The sequence below is a fragment of the Schistocerca nitens genome, chromosome 3 (genome assembly GCF_023898315.1).
Source record: "Schistocerca nitens isolate TAMUIC-IGC-003100 chromosome 3, iqSchNite1.1, whole genome shotgun sequence".
Lineage (NCBI taxonomy): Eukaryota > Metazoa > Arthropoda > Insecta > Orthoptera > Acrididae > Schistocerca > Schistocerca nitens.
The window spans coordinates 634,577,293-634,591,163 of record NC_064616.1 but is presented as its reverse complement, the minus strand read 5'-3'; the positions used below and the strand labels follow the sequence as shown (position 1 = coordinate 634,591,163).

Genomic DNA, 13,871 nt, shown 5'->3' with positions numbered 1-13,871 from the left:
TGTTATGCATGAAAACTTGTAGTCTGATTGAAATGAGTTATTGCTTAATGCACAGATTATGTTACGTGGTTTCACAACCTGTAAGTGTGGTCCCATGCCAGCTCTGCTTTTTCAACTAACTCTGATGTGTTTAAGGTAAGGTTTGCAGCGAGCATAAATCTTTTCATGGTTTTCTGCCACACCTTAGTTCTCAATAGCTGAATTGTACCGTTCTTTGCCCAGCAGGTACAAACAATGGTTCCCATAGATGTGATGAATACAGATTTTTGCAGTATATGGAAGTAAGGTCCTTAGTAAATCTTTCTAATTTCCAGTAAAGCTCTGCAGGACAGGACCATACCCTGAGGAATGCTATTTTCTTTTTCTTACAGGTTTTCTGATGATGTCCCACAAGGGCGAAACCCATCAGTAAAAGTATTGTTCCCTCTGCAACCAAGATTATTTTACTTTCGTAATACTGCCCATGGGTGCTGTACCTGATACGCCATGGAGTGGGAAGAATGGTTAAAATTTGAAATACCAGTCTGAAAATGCATCTCCCCCCCCTCGCTCCCCCCCCTCGCTCCCCCCCTCGCTCCCCCCCCTCGCTCCCCCCCCTCGCTCCCCCCCTCGCTTGCCCCCCCCCCCCCCCCACACACACACATACAAATCACTAGTGCAATTGTTCACGTTGCTAATTTCAAATAATAAAAGTTATCGGCTTTTTTTTTTTTCTTTTTGTACAGAATTGGAGGCTCAGATTGAACAGCTGCGAGACACTCAACGGAAGTATTCAAACATCTTGAGACTGTCTCGAGCCCTTGCCAGTCATTTCTATCATGTTGTACAAACTCAGGTAAGAAAACTCATCATTAGTTACTCACAATTTAAAATACGATAACCTCATACCCTATCCCATTTGTCGTTTCTCAAAAGTGAATGTGTCTGCTATAAGTTTCAGGTTGAGAGGTTTTGTTTTTATTCATCTATATTGATTGCAGTTTCATTTTTTAAATTCTTTTTGTTGCAAGTAAAAAGACAGTTTGGAATGGAAAGGTAGCTCAGGTAATAACAGGGCCACATTCTGTGAAGGGGGAACCACATACAAGACACTTGAGTAATTATTGTGTGCTGCTCCAGCATTTGAAGTCTTTTCCAAGGCTTGATGGCAGACATTGAACAAATCCACAACCCAACTACTTGGTTCATAACAGGTCAGTATAGACCATGTAAAAGTGTAACAGCAATCCTCAGGGAACTTACATGGGAATCTTAAGAAGGATGGGACTATGTTCTCGAAAAATGCTGTTTGGTAAAGTTAGAGAATCAGTATTGGAAAGAAGACTGTAGGACAATTCTTATACCTCCATCTTGCATAGGGATTGTAAGAAGATGAGAGTAAGGTGCACACCAAGGTGTAAAGATCTTTTTTCCCCTTGACTCCATATGCAGTTGAAGTAGGATAGAAAATGACGAATACTGATATGAAATATCTTGTCATGCTCTGTATTGTAGCATGTGGAGTTATACTTTACAGATGAAGCCAATGATTATAAATAGGTTATTTGTCAGTAATAGATGGCAAGATATGAGCCTGAGTCAGAATATAGCCTTGATTTAGCTGTAAAAATCAGCATCTTGAAGTGGAAAGTTTAAGTTCACTTTTACATAAAAGATATGGGCAGTCTTCTATTGTAGGTTCCAGGAAGTGTGGTATGATGGTAAATGCAATATTGGCAACTGTAGCAATATTGCAACTCCACTTTGAGGAGTATATGAGGCAGGAGAAACATAGTGCAATTGACTTTAGTTTTAAGGGTGAGCAATTAGCAGACATACATCTGAGGATGAAGACCAAATATAGGGTTTCCTGTTTGTCACCTCAGTATGAGTATGAATCACTCTCATTGCTCAAAATTTTTATGTTAACATCCAATGATACATTGTCCCCTAATGCCTATACACTGCAACAACAACAACAACAACAACAACAACAACTACTACTACTACTACTACTACTACTACTACTACAAAATTTTGCTTCATTAAATTGAGTGATAAGAGAGACGCTAATCAGGTAACATATAGTGAAATTGATACAGAATTGAAAATTAGTCATGTGTCATTGGACTTTGTCTTTAATGATTTGCTCGATGGCCATAAAGTTTCTACGTGGCAGAGACCAAAACATCTTACCTCTCAGTTAACGGGGTGTCATGTGGATGCGTTTGAAATTTAGCTACAAGTTTTGGAGACTGGAGGACTTTGTTTCTTTAAATGTATTGGTGCTGTTGATGGCTATTGGGCACACTACATTAACCAGCACCCAAACAAACAAATAAGGAGCTAAACGTTTGTCTTTGGTAAACCCCAAGAAACCCTGTAAACTGTTGATTGTGCCCTTTTGCCACTGCACGGATGTAGTCCTGTACCATTGTATGCCTAGAGAACATACAGTAAACAGTGAATCATATTGTGATCTACTTATGGCAACTTCAAACATACAATCAGGTCAAAACATTTCAGTTTGCTGGACACAGCTATATAATTACGTCTCTCCTAAGAGTCTTCTGGTACATTTTTTCTGGTGCTTCGGCAGATATTTGCAATTTTGTTTTTGCAGCGTGTAACAGGAGTCAGCCCAAACAAATACTGCTCATCACATCTTTCATCCAACACCCTGCGTCGATGGAAAGCGTCGGTTTGTTTCCCCGTTACAAACAAAATGATTTTTAAAGTGGAATTTTATTTGTCCATTTGACAGAGCGGTCCCCAATTAGTCTAATGCAATATTCGTTTTACCAGTGTATATTAACAGGAACAGTAAAATATAAGGAATAATGAGTACTCCAGCAGCGACATCACCTTCGCCTGCGCAGAATGCTAAATCGTGCAGAAATGTAATAGTGCTGATTATTCTTTGTGTTTCACTGTTCCTGTTAATACATATCAGTGAAATGAATATCGCACTAGATTAATCTGGTAGTGCTCTATTGAACTGGCATATAAATTTCCAATTTCAAAATTGTTTTGTTTGAAACAGGAAACAAACTACAATATTGCGTCAATGCTGGCTTTCATAAGAAAGAGGTGATGAGGAAAATTGTTTGGGATGACACTAGCTACATATTGCAAGAACAAAATTGCAAATATCCCCCTGAAATACCAGAGAAAATGTACCTGACAACTCTTAGGAAAGACACGCTGTATATATTTTTTCCTCTCATGTGGCACTGAGATATCAGTAAAATAGTAAGAGACTTGGGTCGATGGCATTAGAGGCAGTGGTGAATACATTTATCAAATCTTTCATAAATATTTCATGAATAAAGCATTTATTCAATTTATATTGTGACTCTGAGTCATATTTTCTTATATGGAATTGACATAAGAGAGATTCAATCTTGAACATCACGCGTGACATTCTCCCACCTAAAGTATCTCAGCTCTTGTTGATAAACACCTCCAACCAGTTTCACACAGACGTGCTTTCCATATGGATGACATGAACCATTTCCTTTTTCAACCATCAACTATCCCCACGCTCTTACCACCCGGATTGCTACTCGTCGTTGTTTGCACCACCTTCCTACACACATTATCTCCCACGTCCTTGGTCTGGCCACTGTCAAACACTACCTCCCAACGCTACCTTCTGACTCTAAAACCACCATCTTAATCTTTATACTTCTAAACTACCTATATCCACACACATAACTATTTGTTCATTGTGGGGAAGATATACAAACAAACCAGCAGCACGGCCTTGAACACCTACATGGCAACCACCTGTACCAATCAGTTTATGGGCTATTTAGAGGAAACCTTCCTAGTCTCCCAAAAACCTTGTCTGTTTCAGGGTCATTGGCAATATCTTCACGATTTGGACATGTTATCATTCCACCACAGCTCCAACACATACTTTCCCATGTGCTTCATTGTATCTACCTCAGTGCAGTGCACAACTTTCCTGGACATTGACCTCCCCCTCTGATGGGTTTAATCAAACCTCCATTTTTGTAAAGCAAACACTACAACATTGCAGTTTTATGTTTAGGGTGTTTGAACTATGGTTTTGGGGTAAAGTTGGGCATGAACAACCTCGTTTGACACTGCCAAAACTGGCAAGCATTTGCTCAGTAGCCATCACTGAATGATAAGTGTACTCCACTTTGCTTTGTGTTGTGTGTTGCTCATTGTTTTCTTTTCTACTTTTGAGATGAATGAATGACTAATCCTGGTCCTTCACTGAGTTCAAGTAGGGATCCCATGACACCAGAAGGGATCACGAAGCCCAATGACTATGTTTTTGCGGAAACACAAATCTTGGATGTAGACTGCCAACCCTGCGAGAAGGAGATGGGGGTTTAATGCCAGATCTAAAAAACACTTGAGATGTTCATATCGCCACTATAGTGGGTCCTAGCAAGACTAGATTTATTTCTGGAGGAGACCGATCAGGTACTACAACATACATAAAATATTAGATTATTTCATTAAAACTTGAACAAGATAGAATACTTAACTTGGAAACAGCCAGTGTCCACAAGAATGTCACTTATGTATTTGTTGCTGCCACTGTACTGTATAACTTATAACTTGACCCCATACGGAATGATAATCTCATCTCAGTGCACGATTTACTATAAACTTCGACACAGTTGTGACTTCAAATACAACTAGTGCTGCTGAATCTGATGTAAGATGATGCAGTTGTAAATGCTGACTGCAGAATTGCAAAGTGGGCTGAGTGGCATTGTATGAGGTGCATTCAAGTTCTAAGGCCTCCGATTTTTTTTCTGAATAACTACTCACTCGAAATCGATGAAACAGGCGTTACTTCTCGACGTAATCGCCCTGCAGACGTACACATTTTTCACAACGCTGACGCCATGATTCCATGGCAGCGGCGAAGGCTTCTTTAGGAGTCTGTTTTGACCACTCAAAAATTGCTGAGGCAATAGCAGCACGGCTGGTGAATGTGCGGCCACGGAGAGCGTCTTTTATTGTTGGAAAAAGCTAAAAGTCACTAGGAGACGGGTCAGGTGAGTAGGGAGCATGAGGAATCACTTCAAAGTTGTTATCACGAAGAAACTGTTGCGTAACGTTAGCTCGATGTGCGGGTGCGTTGTCTTGGTGAAACAGCACACGCGCAGCCCTTCCCGGACCTTTTTGTTGCAGTGCAGGAAGGAATTTATTCTTCAAAACATTTTCATAGGATGCACCTGTTACCGTAGTGCCCTTTGGAACGCAATGGGTAGGGATTACGCCATCACTGTCCCAGAACATGGACACCATCATTTTTTCGGCTCTGGCGGCTACCCGAAATTTTTTTGGTGGTGGTGAATCTGTGCGCTTCCATTGAGCTGACTGGCGCTTTGTTTCTGGATTGAAAAATGGCATCCACGTCTCATCCATTGTCACAACCGATGAAAAGAAAGTCCCATTCATGCTGTCATTGCGTGTCAACATTGCTTGGCAACATGCCACACGGGCAGCCATGTGGTCGTCCGTCAGCATTCGTGGCACCCACCTGGATGACACTTTTCGCATTTTCAGGTCGTCATGCAGGATTGTGTGCACAGAACCCACAGAAATGCCAACTCTGGAGGCGATCTGTTCAACAGTCATTCGGCCATCCCCCAAAACAATTCTCTCCACTTTTTCGATCATGTCGTCAGACCGGCTTGTGCGAGCCCGAGGTTGTTTCGGTTTGTTGTCACACGATGTTCTGCCTTCATTAAACTGTCACACCCACGAACGCACTTTCGACACATCCATAATTCCATCACCACATGTCTCCTTCTACTGTCGATGAATTTCAGTTGGTTTCACACCACGCAAATTCAGAAAACGAATGATTGCACGCTGTTCAAGTAAGGAAAACGTCGCCATTTTAAGTATTTAAAACAGTTCTCATTCTCGCCGCTGGCGGTAAAATTCCATCTGCCGTATGGTGCTGCCATCTCTGGGACGTATTGACAATGAACATGGCCTCATTTTAAAACAATGTGCATGTTTCTCTCTCTTTCCAGTCCGGAGAAAAAAAATCGGAGGCCTTAGAACTTGAATGCACCTCGTAGTGGCATTGTACTCTGATGTAGGTCACTCTTCAGGCAGTGGCGGTGTATGGAACATCTTGAAGACACTGTTACATCAGGCAGTGACTGCCCTTACTTGTGGTTCCATCATGAGACATTCCAATTTTGTCATGGACCTCGTTCTTCAGACAACACCACACAAGACATGTTTTCCACACTGTTCCTCACCCCTCAGGCAGTTGTACATTCTTGTTTGTTTACTCTCGCAACTGACTGCCATGTTAAAACGTTTGTGTTATACCAAGACCACTAACCAGTAACAGTATCTGCATTCAGATAGCTGCCATCCCTTCCCATCCGGAAAGTTACTCCCTTGTACTCTGACTAACTGTAGACAGTGCATCTGCAGTGATGAGAAGTTCCTCCCCAGTATGCTGAAAGTCTTGCTAAGGTCTTCACAGACAGGCATTACCTCCCCCACCAAATCTAGTCTGCAGCCAGATTTTCCACGCCATATCCACCGCATGCCCTTATTCTCTGATAACCCCAGCAAGCAGTCCACAAAGAAACACCCCTCCTACAGCCCCCAAAAAATCATCCCATTATCACCCAAGACTGAAACAAGTGAACCATATCCTTCACCAGGGCATCTGTTTATCATCATATCCTGAAATGAAGAACATCCTATCCACAGTCCTTGCCACACTTCTGAAAGCAGTATTCTTATGCCCAATCTACAAAATATCCTAGTCCATATTTTATTAGTTGTGTGTACCATAGTTAGATATGCTATCGATATTCCTATATTCAATAAGTACCATATGTCACAGTATGTGCTGCTCAAGCTCTCTCCGGACTTGGAAACAGCCTCCTGTTACGGTTCTAAAATGTAAAGGATCCAATTATGACTGTTTGTCACAATCTTCAAAATAATAGGTGCACCTAAATTACAGAACAGGATTTCTGTGGAGTGGTAACATTTGAGCATCTGTACACTGTTAATGCACTGAAGGAAGGTGGTCTTTGGGACTCTAGGTGGGGTACAGCATATTCACACACTGAGTTGATTTTGGCATGAAAGGGGCAGAACGGAGACACATCTAATTTCCACCAGGGGTGGGTCTTTGGAATATGGCTATTTTGATTAATCATACATAATCACTGTGTTAGTAATATTGAGAACAAATGTGTCCAAGGTGACTGTGGCATACAAAGCTAATAACAGACATCAGTAAAGAGTAATAAGAACTGAAAACAAATTCTCGGCAGTTCGGATTGTTAAACAGTGATTAATATTGCCTCAGAAAACCATATGTGATGAGGCCCAAATTATATCACAATATCTTTGGTGTGACGTCACGTGTGCTGCACTGCTGTTGAAATAGCTCGTTAATATTTTATAAATTTTAGACTTCATTTACTTATTTTAAAGTTTATTTGTTTTAATATTTGCCATAAAAGTAACTTATTAGGGGATTTTCATTAATCTCAGTCTTTCTTCCTGTGTTATTGACTCGAGTGGTCTATTATTCGTGAGTCTGCTTTCGTCCTTTGTCTCTGCCTCGTGCCTCAGTAGTGTGTTTACATTTTGCGGCGTGCACTGCAGCTGTAGCGGATATAAGCTAAGTACTGACAAACTTATTTGTGCTCTGTAATACAGTTATTAAATTTAATAGATTTCAGCGGTGTTGCGTGCCGTTTGTGGCAAAATAACGACTTAATAAACTTTTGTAATCATTCGCTCGCTGTGTTTTATAGTTTTCAGTGTGTTGAAGTCGTTAGTAAATTTCGTGCTTTAGTTTTCAACTGATGTTTATTATTCTTTCTAGTGAAATATTTCAGTAAAATTTTCATTTAGTGTTTTAACTTCGCTTAGTGTTACAGTGGTCGTTTTAATTTTTTGGTTTTAGCTAATAATGTTGTGAAGTTTTGCTGGTATTGGTATCGGCTGTGTTGTAGTAGTATTAATACAAGTAGCTGCTTTCTTCGTAGGCAGAGAATTTCGAGACCATTATTGTTAGTTCTTAAATAGTTCTACTGGTATAACTAACTTTGGTAACGTAGACGTATAGTTTTTTTGGGTAACTGTAAAATTTTTACCATGAGTGAAAAGTGTGGGCTCTGTCGTAGGTTTATGAGTAGTGGATTACGGTGTGGGATTTGTTCAAAGTATTTTCATTGGGGGGAATGCAGTGGGGAAGCCAGTGGTCAAAAAATGGTTCAAATGGCTCTCAGCACTATGGGACTCAACTGCTGAGGTCATTAGTCCCCTAGAACTTAGAACTAGTTAAACCTACCTAACCTAAGGACATCACAAACATCCATGCCCGAGGCAGGATTCGAACCTGCGACCGTAGCGGTCTTGCGGTTCCAGACTGCAGCGCCTTTAACCGCACGGCCACTTCGGCCGGCTACCAGTGGTCATTTTAGGGAGATCCTCTCCTGGGAATGTAGAATCTGTAGTGGAAACAAGTTAATAGAGGAGCAGGAGCGCAAGATCTGTGCCCTTCAGGTGCAGTTACAATGCGCAAAGGAGGAACTAGATAGGTTGAGGAGGGTGAAGGGTGGTGGGGAATGGGAACTGGCAGTTGGCAAGAAGGTAGTTAGGAAGAGGAGGTACTCAGACAGTTTTACTTTGCATACATGCAATAGATACGACCAACTGTCAGAGTTGAGTGGAGAGGAGCCTCGTGTAGCCGTAGATGTAGGTAACTTGCAGCAGTCCTCAGCAATTAGGAGGCCTAGGTTAGTTGCAAAGTCTAGCAGAAAGAAGGTTCTGCTGCTAGGTAGTTCCCACGATAGAGGTGTGGGCCAGCAGTTGCAGGAAGTGTTGGGGAGTGAGTACCAGGTCACCCGCATTGTGAAGCCTAGTGCAGGATTGGCTCAGGTGACTGAAAGCATAGGAGAGCTATGTAAGAATTTTACGAAAGAGGATCAGCTAGTGATAGTGGGTGGAGCTGTGAACAGTCTCTATAGGGACGGGGAATATGATATCAGTGGTGACTTGATTAAGATAGCTACTCAAACTGGTGGCACTAATGTGCATTTCGTGCAACTGTTTCAGCGTCATGATCGGCCTCACCTTAATGCGGGTGTTAGGCGCGTTGATGTGGGGCTGGGGAGGGCACTGATGGCGGAGGGCATGGATCATATCTCAGTGGTGCCAGGTGGGTCTATCAGTAGATGGTGTTTCACTAGGCCTGGCCTGCACCTCAATAGGTATGTGAAGGGGAGGCTGGCTAATCTTATAGGTGACAGTGTAGTAGGTGGTGATGGTGGTTGGTGGTGGTGGTATCACTCTTGGAAAAATTCCTGTAGTAGTTGGTGTTAGAGCTGCACCTTTTTTAGACTGAAGTCAGCTGATGGGTATACCTGCTTAAAGGAAGTGCCTCTAACTAAGGGCTCACCCCCAGAGGATGTAATGTTTCCAAGTAGAGAAGGAATTAGCATATTTCATCAAAATATAAGAGGTATTAGAGATAAAGTTAGTGAACTGCTAATAGGTGATAACTCTGAAATTATTGGTATATCAGAGCACCACTTAAATAATTTGATAATTCAGAGGCTTCCTTTACCAGGCTACAGATTAGCTGGCTGTTTCTCAAGGAGTTCCTTGCGGGGTGGGGGAGTGGCTCTGTACGTAAAAAACAGTATTTCATTTGAGTACATAGACGTATCATGACGCTGCACTGAACAGATATTTGAAAGTTGTGCAGCATTAGTTGAATTTAGTGAAACTAAACTTCTAATTGCTGTTGTTTATAGGTCCCCTAACTCGGACTTCAGAGGATTTTTGCTTAAGCTAGAGAGGGTTCTTGATTCACTTTGTAGGAAGTACCAGAAAGTAGTTATATGTGGTGACTTCAATATTAATTTTGTACATGATTGTGCAAGGAAAAGGATGTTGGTAGATCTCCTAAATTCATATGATCTGATGCAAACTGTGTTTTTTCCAACTAGGGTGCAGGGGAATAGTAGCACAGTCATAGACAATATTTTTATTCATTCTTCATTACTAGATGGGCATTCTGTTAGTAAAAGGGTCAATGGTCTTTCAGACCATGATGCACAAATTTTAACATTAAAAGGTTTTTGTACTCAAACCAACATCGTATTTAATTACAAACTACGTAGGAAAGTTAATCCAACAGCAATAGAGAGTTTTTCAAAACTTGTCAAGGAACAAGAGTGGCAAGATGTTTATAGTGCCAATAATATAGATGATAAATACAATGCTTTCCATAACACATTTCTCATTCTCTTTGAGAGTTGCTTTCCATTAGAACATTCTAAACGGGGTACTAGCAGTAATGGACAGCCCGGTTAGCTGACTAGTGGGATAAGGATATCATGTAGAACAAAGCAGGAATTATATCAAAATGTTAGAAGTAGTCACAATCAAGCTACGGTGGCCCATTACAAACAGTATTGTAAGGGGCTTAAAAATGTTATTAGCAAGGCAAAAAGTATGTGGTATGCAAATAGAATAGCTAATTCACAGGATAAAATTAAAGCCATATGGTCAGTTGTGAAGGAAGTGTCTGGTCAGCAGCACAAGTTTGATGATATAAAGTCAGTTCGCAGTAATAATATTTCTGTTACTGATAAATCAGATATAGGTACAGTATTTAACAACCATTTTCTGAGCATTGCTGGTGAATTAAAAAAAAAAATAGTTTCTATGGGAAATCATATAACTTCTTGGCAAATGCCTTTCCGAGATTAATGTCTGAAATACTCCTCTGTGATACAGACAAGAGGGAGATTGAGTCACTAATTAAATCACTGAAGACTAAGGACTCTCATGGTTATGATGGAGTGTCTAGTAGAATATTAAAGTACTGTGCTGCACATGTTAGCCCTGTATGTAACCATATTTGTAATTTTTCCTTTAGGAATGGTCAGTTTCCTAAGCGATTAAAGTACTCAGTAGTAAAGCCGCTTTATAAAAAGGGAGAAAGGGATAATGTAGATAATTTTAGACCTATTTCTATGCCATCAGTGTTTGCAAAAGTTATCGAAAAGGCTGTGTATGTAAGGTTAATTGATCATTTTATATCACACGATTTGCTATCAAATGTACAGTTCGGCTTTAGAAGTCGTTTGACAACTGAAAATGCTATATTCTCTTTTCTCTATGAGGTACTGGATGGGCTACACAATAAGTTTCGAACGCTTGGCGTATTTTTTGATTTAACAAAGGCATTTGACTGTGTTGATCTCACAATATTGCTCCAGAAGTTGGATCATTACGGAATAAGGGGAGTAGCTCACAATTGGTTCACCTCTCACTTTACCAACAGGCAGCAAAAGGTCATTATTCACAATGTTGATAATGGCTGTGATGTGGGATCTGAGTAGGGTACTGTCAAGTGGGGGGTGCCCCAGGGATCCGTGCTGGGGCCGCTCCTGTTCCTTATTTATATAAATGATATGCCCTCTAGTATTATGGGTAACTCTAAAATATTTCTGTTTGCTGATGACACTAGCTAGGTAGTAAATGATGATGTGTGCAGTACATGACCTCAGTTCATGGCTTGTAGAAAATAAACTGACATTAAATCACAGTAAGTCTCAGTTTTTACAATTTCTAACACACAATTCAACAAAACCCGACGTTTTAATCTCACAGAATGGGCATATGATTAGTGAAACAGAACAGTTCAAATTCCTAGGTGTTCATATAGATAGTAAGCTGTCGTGGAAATCCCATGTTCAGGATCTTGTTCAAAGACTTAATACTGCCATTTTCACTATACGAACGGTATCGAAAGTGGGTGATACTTTGACACCTAAATTAGTCTACTTTGCATATTTTCATTCACTTATGTCATATGGTATTATGTTTTGGGGTAACTCTTCCCATTCTAGAAGGATATTTTTGGCTCAGAAACGGGCAGTTCGGGCAATAAGTGGTGTGAGTTCATGAACCTCTTGTCGACCTCTGTTCACGAGTCTGGGTATTTTGACATTGGCCTCTCAGTATGTATATTCCTTATTGTCGTTTCTTGTTACCAATGTTAGTTTATTTCCAACATTAAGCAGCTTTCACTCGGTTAATACTCAGCAGAAATCAAACCTCCATTTGGATCGGACTTCCTTAACTCTCGTGCAAAAAGGTGTGCAGTATACTGCTGCATCCATTTTCAATAAGCTGCCACTCGAATTCAAAAATCTTAGCAGTAATCCACGCTCTTTCAAATCGAAACTGAAGAGTTTCCTCATGGGTCACTCCTTCTACTCTGTCGAGGAGTTCCTTGAAAAATTAAGCTGATTCTCATTGTAATGCTGATAGCGTTTGCTTAAACTTATGGACATGATTTTCTTTCATGTTCATGAACATTTATTTTTATCTGTTATTACTTTTATGTTGTAAGTTCATGTACTGACACGTTCCATGACCTTGGAGATTTGCTCCTCAATTTGGTCCTACGGAACTTGACATGTAAATAAATAAATAAATAAATAAATAAATAAGTATAGTTAACATACTGAACAACCAACTTATGAAATCACTATATCATATGCACAGCACAGAGTATATATTCAGAACTTTCTGGAAGTCCATTGATCAAATCCATAACAGTATCAGCTACTATGATAAACTGACGAATAAGTCAAAGTGTTTGACTAGTGCACCCATTCTGCTTATCTGTGGTATTATTATTGGAGGTAACGTGCAAATTAGAGGTCAGCCAGATTAAATTTAGCAGACCGTTATTTGACTGACACTGACTGATGCATTCTGGGTGGCTATTCTCAGTACTGTCATACAAGGCTAGGAAAAAATGAAGGAGGCACTCATTTGCAAAGAATAGTGAAGAGGCTTCCACACTATCTGTTGTGGTATATTTTGCATGTCACATAATGTGACCACCACCTGTGTTCAATGTCAAATTGCAATAACCACTCACAGTGCAGTGCATATGAAGCATGTCAGCGGGATGCAGAAAACAGTGCAGTCGTTGTTGTAACACGGAAACAATTATTTATATGATGTCCAAAATAGCACGATAATTGGCTTTCGGGTCAAGGGTGGTACCATTCCCAAAACGGCTATGCTCGTAAACTGTTTGTGTGCCTCCTATGGCTAAAGTATACTGTCTATTGTAAAATGGCACTACCCAGAATCAGTGCTGAGACAAATGTGGTGCACCGCAGGCCATAGATGATATGGTTAGATGATGGCTGCGGAAATGTGTTTTGGGTGAATAGACGAGCAACTGTAAAGCAACTGACTGCCCAGATGAACCAAGATGCTACCAACAGTGTCTCTTCAGTGTTTCTACATATCAGCCTCTGCAGCAGGTGCTTGCTTCTGCACCCATGCTGACTGCTGTTCATCAGTGACAAAGGCTGGAATTTGCATGTGAGTGGTGACAGGTAGCCATTTCAGATGAGTCACACTTTGTGCTCCATCGAACAGAAAGCAAACACCCTGCAACATTCATCAGAAGGGTCCAGGCTACAGGAGGGAGCAATATGGTCTGGAAAATGTTTTTGTGGCATTCCTTGGGTGATATTGTCATTGTAAAAGTCACAGTTGATCAACACAAGTATGTACTTTTGTTTTTTCCTGGCACAATGGCATCTACCAGCAGGACAATGCAACATGTCACAGCTCACAGTGTACGCGCGTGGTTGGAAGAGCACCAGGATTAATTTACTACACACTGCTGGCCACCAAATTACCTGGATGTAAATACAATTGAGAATCTGTGGGACCATCTCAGTTCATTTGTTTGTGCCATGGATCCTCAACCAAGAAACCAACCAACAGCTGATCATGGCGTGGTGTAGGCATGGCTCCACATTCCTATCTGTACCTTCCAGAATCTCATTGACTCCCTT

General features: G+C 40.8%; 1 protein-coding gene across 5 annotated transcripts in view; it reads left to right on the top strand.

The window, feature by feature from the left end:
* Window positions 1-13,871, top strand: part of LOC126248586 (arfaptin-2) — a 65,724-nt gene that overhangs the window by 13,449 nt on the left and 38,404 nt on the right. For all 5 annotated transcript variants that reach the window (XM_049949697.1, XM_049949695.1, XM_049949698.1 and 2 more), the window contains one exon: window positions 726-835. In XM_049949697.1, the coding sequence (XP_049805654.1) occupies window positions 726-835 (110 nt within the window). The remainder of the gene's footprint in view (window positions 1-725; window positions 836-13,871) is intronic.